The sequence below is a fragment of the Piliocolobus tephrosceles genome, chromosome 15 (assembly GCF_002776525.5).
Source record: "Piliocolobus tephrosceles isolate RC106 chromosome 15, ASM277652v3, whole genome shotgun sequence".
NCBI classification, from domain to species: Eukaryota; Metazoa; Chordata; class Mammalia; order Primates; family Cercopithecidae; genus Piliocolobus; species Piliocolobus tephrosceles.
The window spans coordinates 27420396-27441120 of NC_045448.1; the positions used below are offsets into that span (position 1 = coordinate 27420396).

Below are 20725 nucleotides of genomic sequence, written 5' to 3' on the forward strand. Positions count from 1 at the left end.
AGTGGCCGGATCTCAGCTCACTGCAAGCTCCGCCTCCCAGGTTCCCGTCATTCTCCTGCCTCAGCCTCCCGAGTAGCTGGGACTACAGGCGCCCGCCACCTCGCCCGGCTAGTTTTTTGTATTTATATTTTTAGTAGAGACGGGGTTTCACCGTGTTAGCCAGGATGGTTTTGATCTCCTGACCTAGTGATCCGCCCATCTCAGCCTCCCAAAGTGCTGGGGGACTACAGGGTTGAGCCACCGCGCCCGGCCATATGACTTCTTTACCTGCTGCACTACTCCTCCATCGAAAATGCAAAATCTGTTACCTATTTTCTGTTCAGCTTCCTCAACATTTCCATGGCATTTGATTCAGAGGACTTCCCTTATGCCTCCTGAAACTCCCGCCCTATGGAATAGTCTCCCTTACTCCTCTCCCCTCTCTAATATTCCTTCACATGCTCTCCCTTCTTGACAGGTCTCCTCGATGATGGTATTCCCCAGAGTTCCTGTCGTCTTCTTGCCCCCTTCCACAGACAGACAGACACTGACACACTCCTAGTAATCTCATCTCATGTCCCATAGCTTTGACTACTATCTTTTTATTTGGTTGTTTTTTTTGTTTTTGTTTTTGAGACAGGGTCTCACTCTGTTGCCCAAGCTGGAGTGCAGTGGCGCGATCTTGGCTCACTGCAGCCCCAGCCTCTGCCTCCTGCGCTCAAGCAATCCTCTCACCACTGCCTCCTGAGTAGCTGGGACTACAGGCACAGCGCACCACACCTGGTTAATATTTTTGTATTATTTTGTAGAGACAAGGTTTCTCCATGGCCCAGACTGATTTTGAACTCCTAGGCTCAAGCGATCCTTCCCCCTCGGCCTCCCAAAGTGCTGGGATTACAGGTGTGAGCCACCACACCTGGCCTTTTTAAAAATTGAGAGACAGGGTCTTGCTATGTTGTCCATGCCAGACATCAACTCCTGGGCTCAAAAACTCCTCCTGCCTCAGCCTCCTGAGTAGCTCAAAGTACAAATGCATACCACCGAACCCAGTTTAACAACCATCTTTATGCCTGATTATCAAGTTTACATCTCCGTAATGTAAACCTGACTCGGTCTCAACTTCTCTACAAGTTCTAGACAGTGTTGTGGCAAGTCATATTAGAGCATGAGGCAAATGGAAAAAAAACAGTAATCAGTTAAAGTTCCTATCTTTATTTAAAATTTTGATATTTTGTTCATCATGGAACAAAATACCCATGATTTGTTGCATTGATTTGATTTTTTAAAATGTTGCATCAAAATAGCATTTATCTTTATTACTGAGGGTTTCTGTTCTCCCTTAAATGTCGCACATGAGGCAAGTAAGGCACTGGTCTCATATACGCAACTGGTGACCAGACATCTCCAGCAGAATGGCTCATGGCCCATGGGCACCTCAAACTCAACATGTCAGAAAGTGAATTCTGCCAGGTGTGGTGGTTCACACCTGTAATCCCAGCACTTTGGGAGGCTGAGGCGGGTAGATACCTGAGGTCAAGAATTCAAGACCAGCCTAGCCAACATGGCAAAACCCCATCTCTACTAAAAATACAAAAGTTAGCTGAGCATTGTGGCGCGTGCCTGTAATCCCAGCTACTTGGGAAGCTGAGGCAGGAGAATCGCTTGAACCCAGGAGGCAGAGGTTGCCATGAGCTGAGATCGCTCCACTCACTCCAGCCTGGGCAACAGAGCAAGACTCTGTTTCAAAAAAAAAAAAAAAGGAAAAAAGAAAGTGAATTCATCTTCTTCCCTCCGCACCTTTGCCCCTCCCACATCCTTCACCCTTTCCATGTTCCCAGGTTCAGTGCATGATGCCACCATTTAAGCTGGAATCTGCTATTCAACTTCCTCCCTCCCTTCAATTCCCAAATACTGTTAACTCTCTTATGTATTCCATTCTGTGAGAGAACACAGAAACAAAAGAATTACAAAAATAAAAAATAAAAAAGTATCTTACATATCTTTTTTTTTTTTAAAGACAGAGTCTGGCTGGAGTGCAATGACATGATCTCAGCTCATCGAAACCTCTGCCTCCTGGGTTCAAGCGATTCTCCTGCCTCAGCCTCCCAAGTAGCTGGGACTACAGGTGCATGCCACCACACCCAGCTAATTATTTTTGTATTTCTAGTAGAGACAGAGTTTCACTATGTTGGTCAAGCTGGTCTCAAACCCCTGGCCTCAAGTGATCCACCTACCTTGGCCTCCCAAAGTGCTTAGATTACAGGTATGAGCCACCGCGCCTGGCCTTTTACATATGTCTTGAATCTGCCCCCTCCCTGCTCTTCTCTTCCTTCACTGCTTGATTTAGGACCTCATTATCTCTTACCTGGATAATGGAAACTATCTTTTTTTTTTTTTTTTGAGAAGGAGTTTCACACTGCTGCCCGGGCTGGAGCGCAATGGCACAATCTCAGCTCACTGCAACCTCCACCTCCTGGGTTCAAGCAATTCTCCTGCCTTAGCCTCCTGAGTAGCTGGGATTACAGGCATGCACCACCACACCCAGCCAATTTATTTTTATTTTTAGTAGAAACGGGGTTTCACTACGTCGGCCAAGCTGGTCTCAAACTCTTGACCTCGTGATCCGCCTGCCCTGGCCTCCCAAAATGCTGGGATTATAGGCGTGAGCCACCGTGCCCAGCAAAACTGTCTTCTGTCAACTATAATTTGACCTATTTTCCTAATTGATGTTATTTTTCTACTTAAAAACGTTTGCTGTACAGAGTTTCTGTACAACTGAACTGTGTTTTGTTTTGTTTTTTTTGAGATGGAGTCTCGCTGTCTTACCCAGGTTGGAGTGCAGTAGTCGATCTCAGCTCACTGCGACCCTCTGCCTCCTGGGTTCAAGTGATTCTCCTTTCTTAGCCTCCCGAGTAGCGGGGACTACAGGTGCGCGCCACCATGCCTGGCTAATTTTTGTATTTTTAGTAGAAACAGAGTTTCACTATATTGGTCAGGCTGGTTTCAAACTCCTGACCTCGGGTGATCCACACGCCTCAGCCTCCCAAAGTGCTGGGATTACAGGCATTAGCCACCACGCCCGGCCTGAATTGTGTATTTTTAAATGGTTAAAATGGCAAATTTTATGTTATATACATTTTACCACACACACACACACACAAAACCCATAAACAAAAACAATCTTTGTTGGTTCCTATTGGTCAATGTCCTTTCATCTTCTCCAGTTTAATCTCACCTACAACTTTACTCCAGGCTGTATGCTCCAGCCATAACCAATTTCTGGGAAAACCATCCCCTCTGGCAAACTTCTACTTATCCTTCAAGAAGCAATCCAACTATCATTCCTCTGTGAGGCCTAAGCCGTTAATTACCCTTCCTCTATATGCCTAAATCATTTTGTTCACTCCTGGGGTAGTGCTGATTGCACTGTGAACTTGTAAGGCAGGACACTGTCTTATTTATATTTGTGTTTCCTAACAGAGAATAGACACTCAATATATGAATGAATAATCTTGTTTACTGTACCCCTTCTGTGCTCTCCCTAATATGCCAATTGTTTTTGAAATTGACCCTTTTTTCTTTAACCCGTTTTGTCTATTACAGTTACCAAGTCAAAGCTATCTTTCCTTTCTCAGTACCCTGCTGGTCCCCTAAAATCCTACTATGTCCCCATTCACTTTCTTGTCCATTGAGGTTACCCCTGAAGTAGATCCTCGTGGGGTGCTTCGGGGCACTGCAGGCTCAGGTTCAGACGAGCTCTCACTTGGGCCCTCACTTTCTTCCACATCTTCAGCCTCAACCTGGAGAAAAAAGTCTTCATCCCGTGGAGCACCATCCACCTCTTCTCCACCTGGACAGGCTGCTGGCTGCCGGATCTTCTTCGGTTTGGTGGGGCTGCTCACCTTGGGGCCCTCAGGACAGGACACAGGAGCAGGCAAGGCTGTTGAGAGCTCTTCAGCCAGTTCCTGAAGATACAGAAGTGCCCTGTGGGATAGGGCAGAGTCAGAGCCATTCTCACATATAACTGAGAACCCATGTTTCCAGACATGGTTGATTTTTATCTCAATGGATCCTCCCAATAACCCCATGATTAACTAATTGACTCTATTAATTTCCCCCTCCCCCTTGGAAGATGAAAAACCAGAAATCTAAGTTATGTGACTTGGCCGAGATGACTCAGATAACAAATGTGGAATCTGAACCCAGGTCTTCTCACTCCGAGTTCAATGCATTTTTCATTCCACCACAGTCAAAGAACACAGAGGGCAAGAGAAAGAATGGAACAGTACATATATATTGACATATACTGGACAGTAAAACAGCAATAAAGAGCCGGGTAGTTTGTGAAAAATGGCACTGGACATAAAGTATAGAAAGTGATTCTTAGATAAACCAAGTCAGCAACATGTACCATTAATAGTGCTGTGGTAGGAGCCTAAAGGAGTGCTGAAGTCCCTAGAATCCAGATACCACCCCTGCTTACCTAATACCTCGTCACAGTCTTCTCATCTCTCCAACATCTGCCCCACCCTGATCCCTTCACCCAACCCCCCTCCACCAAGCTGTGCCCCACAATCCTTACACTTGGGCAGCCCTTCGGCGGGGTCGTTCCCCAGAAGGGGTCTCAAAGTCCTCAGGGGGCCTCTTTGGAGATGGAGATTCTGGCCGCTCTAGGTCTTTTGACAACTTCAGCAGTAGCAGCTCTGCCTTGGACTTTCGACCTCGTTTCTTAGGCATAGGGGTGGACAGAGGGTTGGACTGATCTAAGAGACCAGGAACCAGAGGGGCTGATGGAGGATTAGGCTGTTGGGGCCTTTTGGGGCCTTTTCGTGTCCTACCACCTCTCTTCCGGCCAGGCTTTGAGGCCCTAGGCTTTGAGACCTTTGACATCTCTGAAGAAAGATCTGTAGAGAAGAATATGGGTCTGTGAGATGGAACCAGAACTCAAACCTCTTTGGAAAAGATTACCCTGTACCCAGGTTTGTAAGATCCTATGAGCTCAACCTGCTCTCTTTCATCTTAAGCTCGGCATGGGGAATAAAAAGATGAGAGGACAAGGTACATACCTTGCTGTTCCAGTCTGGAGAGGCTTTCCTGCTCTGAAGGGAGCCTCCTCTGATCAGGAGAATCCTCAAATCCAGGCAAAGGGGTAGGTAATGACATCTCTATGGAAGCCTCTGCACTGGTCATTTCTGAAGAGGTCTTGACATCAAGCTGATTTAGCACATCTTGTCCAGGAGAGTCTACCACAGTCATGTTCCCCACGGGGCCGGCCTCCCCCAGGGCAACATAGCCGACCCCGCAGGTATCCATCAGCACCCCCCAAAATGGCTGCCCCTGCATACAGAGACATACAAATGAGTAGAAGACAGAAACTATTTGTACTCGCTCAGATTTTTGTTTCCCCATCTTTTCTCCCCTCATTCTCACACCCATACCCAAGTTCCCTGATTATTCACTCATTCAACAATATTTACTAAGCACCTTCTATATGTTAGGCACTGTTCTGGAAACTGGTAACGAGCCAGGTGCAGTGGCTCACACCTGCAATCCCAACACTTTGGGAAGCTGAGGCAGGAAGGCAGCTTGAGCTTAGGAGTTTGAGGCTAGCCTGGGCAACACAGCAAGACCCCTTCTCTAGCAAAAAAAAATTTTGTTTAAATTAAAAAATTAAAAACAAAAAAAGAAACTGGTGATATGACAATAAGCAAGACAGACAAGGTCCCTGCCCTCATGGAACTTACATTTTGGTGAAGCAGACAAACAAGTAAACAAAGCTTCCTTTTTTTTTTTTTTTGGACAGAGTTTCGCTCTTGTCACCCAGGCTGGAGTGTAATGGCATGATCTTGGCTAACTACAACCTCTACCTCCTGGGTTCAAGCAATTCTCCTGCCTCAGCCTCCCGAGTAGTTGGAATTACAGGCACGTGCCCCCATGCCCGGCTAATTTTTGTATTTTTAGTAGAGATGAGGTTTCACCATGTGGGCCAGGCTGGTCTCAAACTCCTGACCTCAGGTGATCCACCCACCTCAGCTTCCCAAAGTGCTGGGATTACAGGTGTGAGCCACCGTCCCTGGCCATAAAGCTTCCATTTATTAAATGCTAACTATGTGCCAAGCACTATACTAAATGCTATATATAATTATCTAATTTAAAGTTCATATATTTTCTTGTAAGGATGAAGCAGTGAATGTCTAACTATTTAACCTCTGTCTCTGAAACCCAATGAAATGAAACACACACACAGACATATACACACCTCAAAAAAGGAGAAAGAGAAAAATTTGTCTATCATGAATCTAGGAAAGGGATACAACTTCCTTAGAATATACTACAAAAAAGAGCTGCCAGATACTACAAAATTTAGACCAAAGTGAAGAGGCATACTTAATGTTAACATCTATTTTTGTAAGGATGAGTCAAGGAATAAGTTTATTTAAGAATAAATAAAAGACCAGGCAAGATGGCTTATGCCTGCAATTCCAACACTTTGAGAGGCCAAGGAAGAAGGACTGCTTGAGGCCAGGAGTTCAAGACCAGTCTGGGCAACACAGGGAGACCTCATCTCTACAAAAAATTTTAAAAGTTAGCTGGGCATGGTGGTGCGCACCTGTAGTCCTAGCTACATGTAAGGCTGAAACAGGAGGATTGCTTGAGCCTAGGAGTTCGAGGTTACAGTGAGCTATGATGGTGTTATCATACTCCAGCCTAGGCAACTGTAAGACCCCATCTCTAAAAATATTTAAAAATAATTTTCTGGCCAGGCACGATAGCGTATGCCTGTAATTCCAGCACTTTGGGAGGACAGGGCAGAGGATGGCTTGAGTCCAGGAATTTAAGACCATCCTGGGCAAAAGAGTGAGACCCCTTTGCTACAAAAAAAACATGGTGGTGCACACCTGTAGTCCCAGCTACTTGGGAGGCTGAAGTGGGAGAATCACTTGAGCCCAGGAGTTCAAAGCTGTAGTGAGCTATAATCACACCACTGCACTACAGCCTGGGCAACAAAGCAACACCCTATCTCAAGTAAATAAATAAATGAATTTATTTTTTAAAAAGAATGAGTTGGCCGGGCACAGTGGCTCACACCTGTAATCCCAGCTGAGGCGGGCAGATCACCTGAGGTCAGGAGTTCGAGACCAGCCTGGCCAGTATGGTGGAACCCCGTCTCCACTAAAAAGACAAAAATTAGCCAGGCACGGTGGAAGGCGCTTGTAATCCCAGCTACTCAGGAGGCTGAGGCAAGAGAATCAACTGAACCCGTGAACAGCCTGGGTGGAGTGAGACTCTGTCTTTAAAAAAAAGAATGAGTCAAAGAGTTTTCTGGTGCCCTGCCATAAGTATTTCACCTGGATGGGGGTGGTGGGTAGGCTATGAGATAATCAAGGAACACCCTATTACATTAAGAAAGCTTTTCTTTTTTTTTATTTTTTTGAGACGGAGTTTCACTCTTGTTGCCCAGACTGGAGTGCAGTGGCGTGATCTCAGCTCACTGCAACCTCCGCCTCCCAGGTTCAAGTGATTCTCCTGCCTTGGCCTCCTGAGTAGCTGGGACAACAGGTGCCTGCCACCACACCCAGCTAATTTTTTGTCTTTTTAGTAGAGATGGGGTTTCACCATGTTGGCCAGGCTGGTCTTAACTCCTGACCTCAGGTGATGTGCCCACCTTGGCCTCCCAAAGTGCTAGATTACAGACTTGAGCCACCATAAACAACCACTTTTTTATTTTAGGCTCTTGTTCTATCATTTAGGCTGCAGTGGTACAGTGGTGTGATCACAGCTCACTGTAGCCCTGTCCTCCAGGGCTCAAGCAATCTTTCTGCCTCAGCCTCCCAAGTAGCTAGGACTACAGGCATGTATCACCATGCCTGGCTAATTTTTAAAATTTTCGTAGAGATGAGGTCTCAATATGTTGCCCAGGATGGTATTGAATTCCTGGGCTCAAGCAATCTTTCTGCCTCAGCCTCCCAAGCAGCTAGGACTACAGGCATGTATCACCATGCCTGGCTAATTTTTTAAATTTTCGTAGAGATGAGGTCTCAATACGTTGCCCAGGATGGTATTGAATTCCTGGGCTCAAGCAATCTTTTTCCACCTCAGTCTCCCAAAATGTTGGGATTATAGGTGTTAGCCATCGTGCCCATCCTGAAACTTTTTTTTTTTTTGAGACAGGGTCTCGCTCTGTAACCCAGGCTGGAGGGCAGTGGTGCAATCACAGCTCACTGCAGCCCGGACCTCCCAGGCTCAGGTGATCCTCCCACTTCAGTCAACTGAGTAGTTGGGACTACAGGCATGCACCACCATGCCTGAATAATTTTTGTATTTTTTGTAGAGACTAAGTTGCACCATGTTGCCCAGGCTGGAGTGCAGTGGCGTGACTACATACTTGAAATCCTGGATTCAAGCAATTCTCTCCACTTCGTCTCCCAAAATGCTGGGATTACTGGCATAAACCACTATGCCTTGCCTTTTTTACTTTTTAAAATTAAATTTTATTTTTCTGAGTCAGGATCTCGCTATGTCACTCAGGCAGGTGTGATGGTGTGATCATAGCTCACTGCAGCCACTAACTCCTGGGCTCATACAATCCTCCCTTCCCAGCTTCCCAAGTAGCCGAGACTTCAAATGTGCACCAATACGCCCAGATAAATTTTTAATTTTTTTGTGCAGATTGGGTCTTGCTATTTTGCCCAGGCTTGTCTTGAGTTCCTAACCTCAAGAGATCCTCCCAACCTTGGCTTCCCAAAGTGCTGCGATTACAGGCATAAGCCACCAGGCCTGGCCAAGAAACCTTTCCACACTGAAGAATTGACTAAATTGTCACGAGTCTTCATTTTCTTTCTTTTTTTTTTTTTTTTTTGAGACGGAGTTTCGCTCTGTCACCCAGGCTGGAGTGCAGTGGCCGGATCTCAGCTCACTGCAAGCTCCGCCTCCCGGGTTTACGCCATTCTCCTGCCTCAGCCTCCCGAGTAGCTGGGACTACAGGCGCCCGCCACCTCGCCCAGCTAGTTTTTTGTATTTTTTAGTAGAGATGGGGTTTCACCGTGTTAGCCAGGATGGGCTCGATCTCCTGACCTCGTGATCCGCCCGCCTCGGCCTCCCAAAGTGCTGGGATTACAGGCTTGAGCCACCGTGCCCGGCGAGTCTTCATTTTCTTCAAACCCCAAAAAATTAGCTATATAACCATGGGCCAAAGTAAACTGAGATAAAACATTGACCACCAAACCCGAAACCTAAGCAACACAGAACTCTCCAAGGCTCCAGTTTTGGGCCAGAATAACCTGCCTGTCTGTGATACAGCAGGAGACACAGTTTAAATCCCAGGATGGGACACCTCCCTCCCCCATAGATCTATATACGCCTTAAGGATAAAGGATAAACAGTTCATCAGTCTCAGTGGAAAAGTGTGCTAATACAAATTCCATAAGAAATATAAAATAAAAGCTTCCAACTGTCGTCTCACGTGAAGAAGCTACAGATTATAAACTATAACAATGGCCAATCCTCTGAGGCAGGTGCTGAGGATACAAGAAAACACATGTGCCAAAGATACATTATAACACTTCCAAAGTAAATACAGGTCATTGAAAATCCATCTATATTGTTCTTTTGATAAATAAGAAGCCCTGGGGCCGGGCACGGTGGCTCACACCTGTAATCTCAGCACTTTGGGAGGCCCAGACGGGCGGATCACGAGGTCAGGAGATGGAGACCATCCTGGCTAACACGGTGAAACTCCATCTCTACTAAAAATACAAAAAACTAGCCGGGTGCGGTGGCGGGCTCCTGTAGTCCCAGCTACTCGGGAGGCTGAGGCAGGAGAATGGCGTGAACCCCGGAGGTGGAGCTTGCAGTGAGCCGAGATTGCACCACTGCACTCCAGCCTGGGCGACAGAGCGAGACTCTGTCTCAAAACAGGAGGAAAAAGGAGACTGAAGCCCTGACAGAACTGCCCCATTCAAAATTAGTCACAAGCAAAAAGAACCTATGCATAGATTACTGAAAGAACAAAAAGGATAGAAAGATGAAGAGTACCCTTTTGAAGAAGTGATTCAGAAAACAGGAAAACAGAAGCAAATTTCCAACAAAAATTCCTGCACTTTCAAAAACACCAAAGGGATTGTGAAATCCAAGAACTAGGGTTTGAACATCCCCTCCAAAACTCATGTTGAAATGTAATTGCCATTTGTAATAGTATTAAGAGGTGGGACCTTCAAGAGATGATGATTAGGCTACAAGGGCTCCACCCTGACCAGTCAGATCAGCATCATTATAAAAGGGTGAGTTTAGCGCAGGACTTAATCCCTGTAATCCCTGCACTTACGGAGTCGGAGGTGGGAGGATCCCCCTTGAGCCCAGGAGTTTGAGACCAGCCTGGGCAACATGGCAAAACTCTGTCTCTACAGAAAAATACCAAAACAGGGCCAGGTGCAGTGGCTCACGCCTGTAATGCCAGCACTTTAGGAGGCCGGGGCAGGCGAATCACGAGGTCAAGAGTTCGCGACCACTCTGGCCAACATGGTGAAACCCTCTCTATACTAAGCATACAAAAATCAGCTGGGTGTGGTGCTGCATGCCTGTAATCCCAGCTACTTGGGAGGCTGAGGCAGGAGAATTGCTTGAACTCGGGAGGCAGAGGTTGCAGTGAGCCAAGATCGCGCCACTGCACTCCAGCCTGGGCAACAGAGCAAGACTCCGTTTGGAGAAAAAAAAAAAAAAAAAAAAAACTAGCTAGGCATGGTGGGCAGCAGGGACCTACAGTCCCAGCTGCTCAGGAATTGGAGATGGGAAGATCACCTGAGCCCGGGAGGTGGAGGTTGCAGTGAGCAGAGATCGCAGTGAGCAGAGATTGCGCCCCTGCACTCCAGCCTGGGTAATAAAGCGAGACTCTGTCTCAAAAAACAAAAAACAAAAAAACAAAAAACATGTATCACAACAATAAACACATCATTTAAACTCATCCATTAAAAGAAACAATAGGGGCAGATACAGGCTCTTGCCTGTATTCCCAGCATGTTGGGAGGCCGAGGCAGGCAGATTGAGGCCAGGAATTTGAGACCAGCCTGGCCAACAAAGCGAAACCCCATCTCTACTAAAAATACAAAAATTAGCTGGACATGGTGGCACACACCTGTGATCCCAGCTACTTGGGAGACTGAGGCATGAGAATCACTTGAGCCTGGGAGGTGGAGCCGAGATCACACCACTGCATCCCAGCCTGGGCAGACAGAGCAAGACGCTATCTCAAAAGTAAAAAGAATAAAGATTTGGTTTGAGGGCTGGGTGCGGTGGCTCCAGCCTGTAATCCCAGCACTTTGGGAGGCTGAGGCGGGCAGATCACAAGGTCAGGAGTCCCTGCACTCCAGCCTGGCCAATACGGTGAAACCCCGTCTCTACTAAAAATACAAAAATTAGCCGGGAGTGGTGGCAGATGCCTGTAGTCCCAGCTATTCAGGACGCTGAGGCAGGAGAATCGCTTGAACCCGGGAGGCAGAGGTTGTAGTGAGCCGAGATCGGGCCACTGCACTCCAGCCTGGGCGACAGAGAGAGACTCGGTCTCAAAAAACAAAACAAAACAAAACAAAAAAAGGTTTGCTTTGATTTTAATTTTGTATTTATTTATTTTTGAAATGGAGTCTTGCTCTTGTCACCTAGGCTGGAGTGCAGTGGCCTGATTTTAGCTCACCGAAACCTCTGCCTCCCAGGTTCAAGTGACTCTCCTGCTTTAGCCTCCCCAGTAGGTAGGATTACAGGCAGCTGCCACTGCAGTCAGCTAATTTTTGTATTTTTAGTAGAGATGGGGTTTCACCATGTTGGCCAGGCTGGTCTCGAACTCCTGACCTCAAGTGATCCGCCCCTCGGCCTCCCAAAGTGCTGGGATTACAGGCGTGAGTCACTGTGCCCAGCCTGATTTGATTTTAAAAGACAAATAACTACATGCTTTTCAAGAGATGCCTTTGTATTTTCAAAAAACAAAGATGAATTAAAATGTACAGGGCAAAATCTAAGCAAAAATATCAGGAGGAGTTCTGATGACAATAGCAAAGCCGAATTTAGGGGGAAAATATTAAATAGGAATAAAAGGAGTAGCAGTATTTTTGAGACGGAGCCTTGCTCTGTTGCCCAGGCTGGACTGCAGTGGCGCGATCTTGGCTTACTGCAACCTCTGCCTCCTGGGTTCAAGCAACTCTCCTGCCTCAGCCTCCCGAGTAGCTGGGATTACAGGCATGTGCTACAATGCACCGCTAACTTTTGCATTTTTTAGTAGAGACGGGGTCTGGCTGTGTTGGCCAGGTTGGTCTTGAACTCCCGACCTCAAATGATTCCCCTGTCTCAGTCTCCCAAAAAGCTGGGATTACAGGCATGAGCCACTGTGCCCAGCCCAAAAGGGAGTAGTTTATAATGAATAAAACTTCAAATCATATAAAAGATATAAATGTTATGAACATTTAAACATCAAACAGCATCAAAAGATATAAAGCAAAATGTTCATGACACAGAACAACAATAACTTCTTTTAATCATTGACAAAGTCAATAAGAACAAAGATATAACTAAAATAAATATTCCCCCCTATATTGGTTCAGTTGCACAGAACAGAAACCTCTCCAATCAGTTCAAGCAGAAAGGAATTCACTACAGGGTATTAAACAGTTCATATCAGTGGTTCACAAAGTGTGGCCCCAGAAACAGCAGCATCAGTATCACCTGCAAATTTGTTAAAATGCAAATTTCTAGTCCTACCCCAGGCCTATCAAATCAGCAATTCTGGATGGGGCCAGCACTTTGCGTTTTAACAAGCCCTTCAGGGGATTCTGACGCACACTCAAGCTGAAAAACACTTGCATAAATGATCACGAGGAGCGCTGAGGGAAAAACAGTTGGTAGGAACAAGTGCTTATCAAACTGGGAAGTTGCTTTTATTTACAGCTGCTGGCTCAAGAATCATATGCTAGGCTGGGCGCAGTGGCTCATGCCTGTAATCCCAACACTGGTTGGCCAAGGTGGGAGGATCACTTGAGGCCAGGAGTTCAAGATCAGCCTGGGCAACACAGCAAGATTTTGTCTCTGTAAAAATTTTTTTTTGAAAATTAGCTGAGGCTGGGTGTGGTGGCTCATGCCTGTAATCCCAGCACTCTGGGAGGCTGAGGCGGGTGGATCACCCAAGGTCAGGAGTTCCAGACCAGCCTGGCCAAAAGTGGTGTAGCTCCAACACTACTTTCTTGAAATATTCACTTTTCTTGAGAAGCAATTCACAAGCAGTAAACTTTCAGAGTTTTACAAAATTTCCTCAGTTTTTTACAGTTGTCTCATTCACACCTATTTGGCAACTTTTTTGTTTGCAAACTCACCTCTTTTGTCTTTCTGAAGCATTCAATTTGTTTTAGTTTGCTTCTTTTACTTTTTTGGAATTGTTTTTACAAAACTTTTACTTAATATAAAATATTATCAAGACAGCAGCAAAAGGCCAGGTGTGGTGGCTCACGCCTATAATCCCAGCACTTTGGGAGGCCGAGGCGGGCGGGTTATGAGGTCCGGAGATGAGACCACGGTGAAATCCCATAAAAATCTACTAAAAAATACAAAAAATTAGCCCGGCGCAGTGGCAGGTGCCTGTTAAGTCCCAGCTACTCGGGAGGCTGAGGCAGGAGAATGGCATGAACCTGGGAGGGGGAGTTTGCAGTGAGCCGAGATTGTGCCACTGCACTCCAACCTGGGTGACAGAGTGAGACTCCGTCTCAAAAAAAAAAAAAAAAAAAAAAACCCCACAAAATTTAGCTGAGCGTGGCAGCACATCCCTGTAATCCCAGCTACTCAGGAGGCGGAGGCAAGAGAATTGCTTGCAGGAGGTTGCAGTAGCCAAGATTGCACTCCAGCCTGGCAACAGAGCTAGACTCCACCTCAAAACAAAACAAAACAAAAAAGATAGCAGCAACAAACATCTATGGTTCAACTTAGTTTTTTGTTTTTGTTTTCATTTTTTTTTTGAGAGAGTCTCGCTCTGTCTCCCAGGCTGGAGCGCAGTGGCACGATCTCAGCTCACTGCAGCCTCCGCCTCCGGGGTTCAAGCGATTCTCTGCCTCAGCCTCTTGAGTAGCTGGGATTATAGGCATGTGCCACCATGCCCAGCTAATTTTTGTATTTCTAGTAGAGATGGGGTTTCACCATGTTGGCCAGGCTGTTCTCAAACACTCAACCTCAGGTGATCCACCCACCTCCGCCTCCCAATCAACTTAGTTTTAATAGAAACAATAACTCTTTCATATTAAAATTTCTTTCCCCTGTCACCCAAGATGGAGCCCAGTGTTGTGATCAGGGCTCACTGCCACCTTGACCTCCTGGGCCCGAGTGATCCTCCCATCTCAGCCTCCCAGGCCACTGGGACCACACACCACCAGGCCTAGCTAATTTTTGGGTTTTTTTGTAGAGACAAGGTCTCAACTATCTTACTCAGATTGGTCTCAAACTCCTGGGCTCAAGTGATCCTCTCGCTTCAACTTTCAAAGTGCTAGGATTACAGGTTTGAGTTACCACGCCCAGCCTATAACATATGTAGAAAGACAAAGCAACTAACATTTTTAAAAAAAAAAAAGGTAGGAGCCTGGACAACATAACAAAACTCTGTCTCTACAAAAAAAAATTTTTTTTAATTAGCTGGGTGTGGTGGCACAGGCCTTTAGCTCTAGCTACTCGAGAGGCTGAGGCTGGAGGATCGCTTGAGCCCAGGAGTTCAAGGTTACAGTGAGCTGTGATCATGCCACTCCACTCCAGCCTGGGTGACAGAGCAAGACCTTGTCTCAAAAAAAAAAAAAAAAAAGTGGAAACCAATATGACGACTCTTGGCAAGCATTCAACTCAACTAGTGGAAGCAGACTGACCAGGTCTACAGGAGAAAAACCTTCAAGCTTCCAGCATTTAGAGAGGAAACAGGGTATGTCAGTTAACATAAGGAGCTAAATGGAAATCATTTAAGAGAGCTTCTATACACGTCTTAAGGATTTTCTAGGCCAAGTGCTGTGACTCAGGCCTGTAATCCCAGCACTTTGAGGGGCCAAGGCAGATGGATCACTTGAGGTCAGGACACTAGCCTGGCCAACATGGTGAAACCCCATCTCTACTAAAAATACAAAAATTAGCCAGGCATGGTGGCAGGCTCCTGTAATCCCATCTACTCGGGAGGCTGAGACAGGAGAATCACTTGAACCCAGAAGGCAGAGGCAGAGATCATGCCACTGCACTCCAACCTGGGTGACAAGAGGAAGATTCCGTTTTGTTTTGTTCTTTGGATATTTTTTAAAGGATTTTCTACATCAGTATACATATATTTATCTCATTCTTCCTAACTGCTGTACAGCATGCCACAGACTTAGTTATTTAGACAATCATTTAATGAACAATCGAGTTAAAATACTATTGCAAAAAATACTGCAATAAACATCCTAGTACAAATCTCTTCATTAATTCATCAATAAGAGATTATTTTTCTCAAATAACCATCTGAACATGGAATTACTGTACTACACTGAAGAATATGCACATTTTCAAAATTTGATACTACCAAACAGCTCACCAAAATTAAAACCATTTCTGTATATTAGTACCCATTTTATCACACCTTTACTGTTTTTAATTTTCGCCAATCTGATGTGAGACTCTACTTATTTACGCTGATAATAACTGGTGTTAGCAACTTCTTTCTATATATTGGACACCCACATGTCTTTTATGAATTGCCTGTACATACAATTTGCCTGGCCAGGCACAATGGCTCACGCCTGTAATCCCAGCATTTTGGGGGGCCGAGGCGGGTGGATCACCAGGTCAGGAGTTCGAGACCAGCCTAACCAACATGGTGAAACCCCATCTCTACTAAAAATACAAAATTAGCCAGGCGTGGTGGCACGCGCCTATAATCATCCCAGCTACTCAGGAGGCTGAGACAGGAGAATCGCTTGAACCCGGGAGGCGGAGGCTGCAGTGAGCCGAGATCGTGCCACTGTGCTCCAGCCTGGGAGACAGAGCGAGACTCTGTCCCGGGAGGCGGAGGTTGCAGTGAGCCGAGATCATGCCACTGCACTCCAGCCTGGGCAACAAGAGCAAAACTCCGTCTCAAAAAGAAAAAGAAAAAAAAATTACACTTCTCATGGAAGGCAGCAACAGGATGTGTGACGGTACAAATTTTGGATACACAGTAAAGGAACAGATGATCAGTAAATTCGTACTAGAGTTTCTAAAATCTTCCACTGCACCCCAATCTGTCTGGTTCCCTTGCTGCTCCAGGATGCCAGCCTGACCTCCCCAGCCAAGAAAAAGTAATGACACAACACTGCACCTCAAGTATGAAATTACTTTAAACACACTGCTTGGCTTAATATATTGTTTCCTAAAGTGTTCCTAGGGTACAACTGGCGGTATGCAAGATGATTTTAATGGTACGAAAACGAACATTTTAGTGACTAGTGCTTTTATTTCAACTTTCATAAACAATTATAAGTAGCACATGAAACCCACGGTTTCATTTATATTGCTTAGGTCGAGACTAACGCATTAAAACTTTTTAAGTCACTCAATTTAAAGAGAACTATTCAGAAAACAATAGTACAGTTGATAAAAAGATTGCAAAAACTGTGACGATGGCACGGGATTGACTTAAAATTGTATATGCCTCTGGAACAAAGAGGTTTGTTCATACCCTATACGTCCCTCCAACAAAGCGAGTTGCCTCTGGCGGAGTTGAAGTCGCCACCTCTGACTTCCCCAACAGACAGCCAACTTGCCACGGGACAAAAGGACTAGAAAGGGAAACACAACTGGCCCTTGGCTACGCCAATGGCGTTGCAGCGCGCGGGGCACAACCTTCGGGGTTAAAGAGCCTCCTCGAGGAAGAGGCTGGGACACAGCTAAAACAGATTGACCCATAACCACTCTAGGGACCATCACCTGCCCTTCTTCAGTCCTGGGCGTGAAGGCAGATTTCTCCACTAGCCTGTGCGGGAGAGGAGCCCTGGTATTTCTAAGACCAAGGACTACTGCAGGTTCGCCGAGTTCGAGGGACGCTATGTATGCCGCGTCTAGGCCCAGACACAGGCTTCTGCGTTACCGACACCGCGTGGGGGAGGAGGGCAAGACCCGAGGCTTGCAGAGATGGGGGGTGCACAGTGGCCACAGTAGGGAAGGTGCGGAGCATGATGGCGCTCTGTAGGAGCGCAGACGCTGAAAGGCGCGCTGCTGTGGCTGGGAGAAGAGTGCAGCCACGAGTTTGTTCCCAATATCTTAGCGCTACGGCAAAAGAAGGGGGAGGAGTAATCGTGGGGCCCCCCACACACCCGCTGCGGCGGTACACTCACCCTCGCCAAAGTCCTTCCGGAAGTCTAAGTTCGAAGATGGCGCCGCCTGTCTGGTCGCGGTCTTATGACGAAATCTTGTTAGCTGCTCTTCACTGACGCCCCCACCCCAGTGCACAAAGTAAACATGTGTGCTTGGTCGGTAGTCGGTGCCGGGCTAGTTTTCTCTTAGACTCTGTATTCCATAATGCAGCGCGGCCAGAGTCACCGAGCCCTCCGGAGCCGGCCGAGTTCCAGGGCGTCTTCAGCGGCGCCAGGGACACTGCACGGCCTCATGGGAGTTGCAGTGTCAAAAAGGGCAGATCGACGCCTGCGCGGGCAACGGGTTCCCACGCGGCCTCGACGGGAGCCGGGAGGAGGCGGACTCCCAGGCAGGGCTCGCGCTTTGGATCGCTGAACCCTGCCTTTCCGGCTAGACTGCCGCGCCTGTAGCCGGAAGAGCCAGCTAGACCTGAGAGTCTGTACCTGCAACCCGGGCGGCCTCCGAGCCCAAGACGGAGTCTGAGAGACAAAGAAGTCTAGCCGCGGGCCGCTGTAGCGAAGTGAGGGATGGGCCCGAGAGAGCTTGGAAAGAGGACAAGGAAGGGAAGTAGGAGGAATAGAAAAGCATGGCTTTGGCTGAGCATGGTGGCTCGTGCCTGTAATCCCAGCACTTTGGGAGGCCAACGCGGGGGAGGATCACTTGAGCCCAGGAACTCGAGACCAGCCTGGGCAACATAGACCCCGTTTTATTTTTATTTCTTCCTGAGACGGAGCCTTGCTCTGTCCCCAGGCTGGAGTGCAGTGACGCGATCTCCGCTCACTGCAAACTCCCCCTCCCGGGTTCAAGTAATTGTCCTGCCTCAGCCTCCCGAGTAGCTGGGATTACAGGCGCCCGCCACCACACCCGGATAACTTTTGTCTTTTTAGTAGAGAAGGGATTTCACTGTGTTGGCCAGGCACGTCTCGAACTCCTGACCTCGTGATACGCCTGCCTCGGCCCCCCAAAGTGCTGGGATTACAGGCGTGGCCACCGCGCCCGGCGAGACCCTCACTCTATTTAAAAGAAAGAAAGAAAGAAGGCCGGGCGCGGTGGCTCACGCCTGTAATCCCAACGCTTTAGAAGGCCGAGGTGGGCAGATCACTTGAGATCAGGAGTTTCGAGACCAGCCTGGCCAACTTGGTGAAACCCCCGTCTCTACTAAAAATACAAAATTAGCCGGGCATGGTCGTGTGCCTGTAGTCAGGAGGCTGAAGCAGGAGAATCGCTTGAACCTGGGAGGTGAAAGTTGCAGTGAGCCCAGATCACACCATTGCACCCTGGCCTGGGTGACAAGGCAAAACTTTATTTCAAAAAAGAAAATAAAAAAGAACAGTGTGGCCTGAGTGGGGCAGGCTGTACTATCTATGAGAGTGGGCCCTGGCCTTGGTCCTTGACCTTGGTCAGAGGGTTTGCCCCATTCCCTCAAAGGGAGGTGAGATTTGGTGGAGAAGGAACGAATGCAACAGGCTTCTGTGTTTTCCTGAGGCATGTAAAGCCATATAAATGTCACAGGTCTCTTTTGCCGTTACCAAGATACTAAAAAGAAAAAAATAAATTTCACAAGTCTCCCCATACCTGGAGGAGAGAGTGCAGGATGTATAAATATGGAGAACGAAGGGGTGGAGTAAACAAACCTTTCTCTGCCTGGGTAATGTCACTCATTAAATTCCCTTGGTTGGACAAAATATATAAGAAAACTATCGGAGAGCTAAGACCTAAAAGAGGGAGGAAGAGGACACCCAGTCCCATGAGTCTTCCTCTTTCTTTGTCTTAGCTAGCAATGTTTGTGTGATGGACAGCTCTCAGTTTCAAGTATTTACTTCTGTACTGAACAAATCTGTCTCTTCATTCCTGCTGCTTCAGATTAAGCTGTCTTTGACTTAAAACTATTGCAAGATTTTTTTTTTTTCTTTTTTGAGTCGGAGACTTGCTTTGTCTCCCAGGCTGGAGTGCAGTGCCACGATCTCAGCTCACTGCAACCTCCGTCTCCTGGATTCAAGCAATTCTTCTGCCTCAGCCTCTGGAGTAGCTGGGATTACAGGCATGTGCCACCACACCCGGCTAATTTTTGTATTTTTAGTAGAGATGGTGTTTCACCATATTGGCCAGGCTAGTCTCGAACTCCTGATCTCAAGTGATCCGCCTGCCTCGGCCTCCCAAAGTGGGATTACAGGCGTGGGCCACCACGTGAGCCACCATGCCTGGCTGCCAGTCTCTTTTTTAAAATAAATAATTCTATTTATTCTGGAATAAGGCATTCACATGGCTCAAAATACAAAAGATACCAAGGGTATTTGTAAGGTGAAGACTCCCTTCCACCTCTGTCTCCAGCCACCCAGGCAATTAATAGTCTCTTGTTTTCAGTCCAAGAAATTTTATGTATTTATACCCAAATGTAAATACAGTTGTCTCTCAGTATCCATTTGTTGAGATTTTCTCCTGGACTGGTGGATACTAGTATCTGTGGATGCTCAAGTCCTTTATATAAAATGGCATAGTATGGCCAGGCACGGTGGCTCACACCTGTAATCCCAGCACTTTGGGAGGCTGAGGCGGGTGGATCACTTCAGGTCAGGAGTTCAAGACCAGCCTGACCAATGTGGCATAGTATTTGCAAATTGTTTAACTCATCTCTAGATTTTTTTTTTTCTTTTTTCTTTTTTTTTTTTTTGAGACAGAGTTTTACTCTTGTCCCCCAGGCTGAAGTGCAATGGCGCGATCTGAGCTCACCGCAACCTCTGCCTCCCAGGTTCAAGCGATTCTCCTGCCTCAGCCTCCTGAGTAGCTGGGATTACAGGCATGCACAACCACACCCGGCTAATTTTTGTATTTTCAGTAGAGATGGGTTTTTGCCACATTGGCCAGAGTGGTCTCGAACTCCTGACCTCAGGTGATCCACCTGCCTCAGCCTCTGGAGGTGTTAGGATTACAGGTGTGAGCCCCCTCACCCAGCCATAGATTTCTTATAATACCTAATACAATGTAAATGCTATGTAAATAGCATTGTATTGTTTAGGGAATAATGAGGAGAAAGTCTATACATGTTCAGTAAAAATGAAATTTTTTTTCCTGAATATTTTCAATTTGTGGTTGGTTAAATCCAGATGCAGAACCCACAGATTCAGAGGGGCAAATGTATGTATATATCTTTCCCTCTTTTTAATCCAAACAGCAACTACATATACTGTCTTCTACCTTCTTTTAACTAAGTGTACCTTGGAAGTTGTTCCATGTCTTTTACTTTTTTTTTTTTTTGAACTAGATGGAGTCTTGCTCTATCACCCATGCTGGAATGCACTGGACTACAACTCACTGCAGCCTCCACCTCCTGTGCTCAAACAATCTCCCTGCCTCAGCCTCCACCTCCTGGGCTCAAACA

The 20725-nt window shown here is 46.7% G+C and overlaps 1 protein-coding gene across 1 annotated transcript in view; it reads right to left on the minus strand.

Moving 5' to 3' along the window:
- GTF3C2 (general transcription factor IIIC subunit 2) overlaps nucleotides 1–18112 on the minus strand; it is a 31075-nt gene extending 12963 nt beyond the window's left edge. Inside the window, exons 1-4 of the mRNA XM_023229974.1 lie at nucleotides 17328–18112; nucleotides 5046–5316; nucleotides 4562–4883; nucleotides 3678–3963 (exon numbers count right to left, since the gene is read on the minus strand). Coding sequence (XP_023085742.1) covers nucleotides 3678–3963; nucleotides 4562–4883; nucleotides 5046–5292 — 855 coding nt within the window. The 5' untranslated portion in view covers nucleotides 5293–5316; nucleotides 17328–18112. The remainder of the gene's footprint in view (nucleotides 1–3677; nucleotides 3964–4561; nucleotides 4884–5045; nucleotides 5317–17327) is intronic.
- Between the last annotated feature and the right edge of the window lie 2613 nt (nucleotides 18113–20725).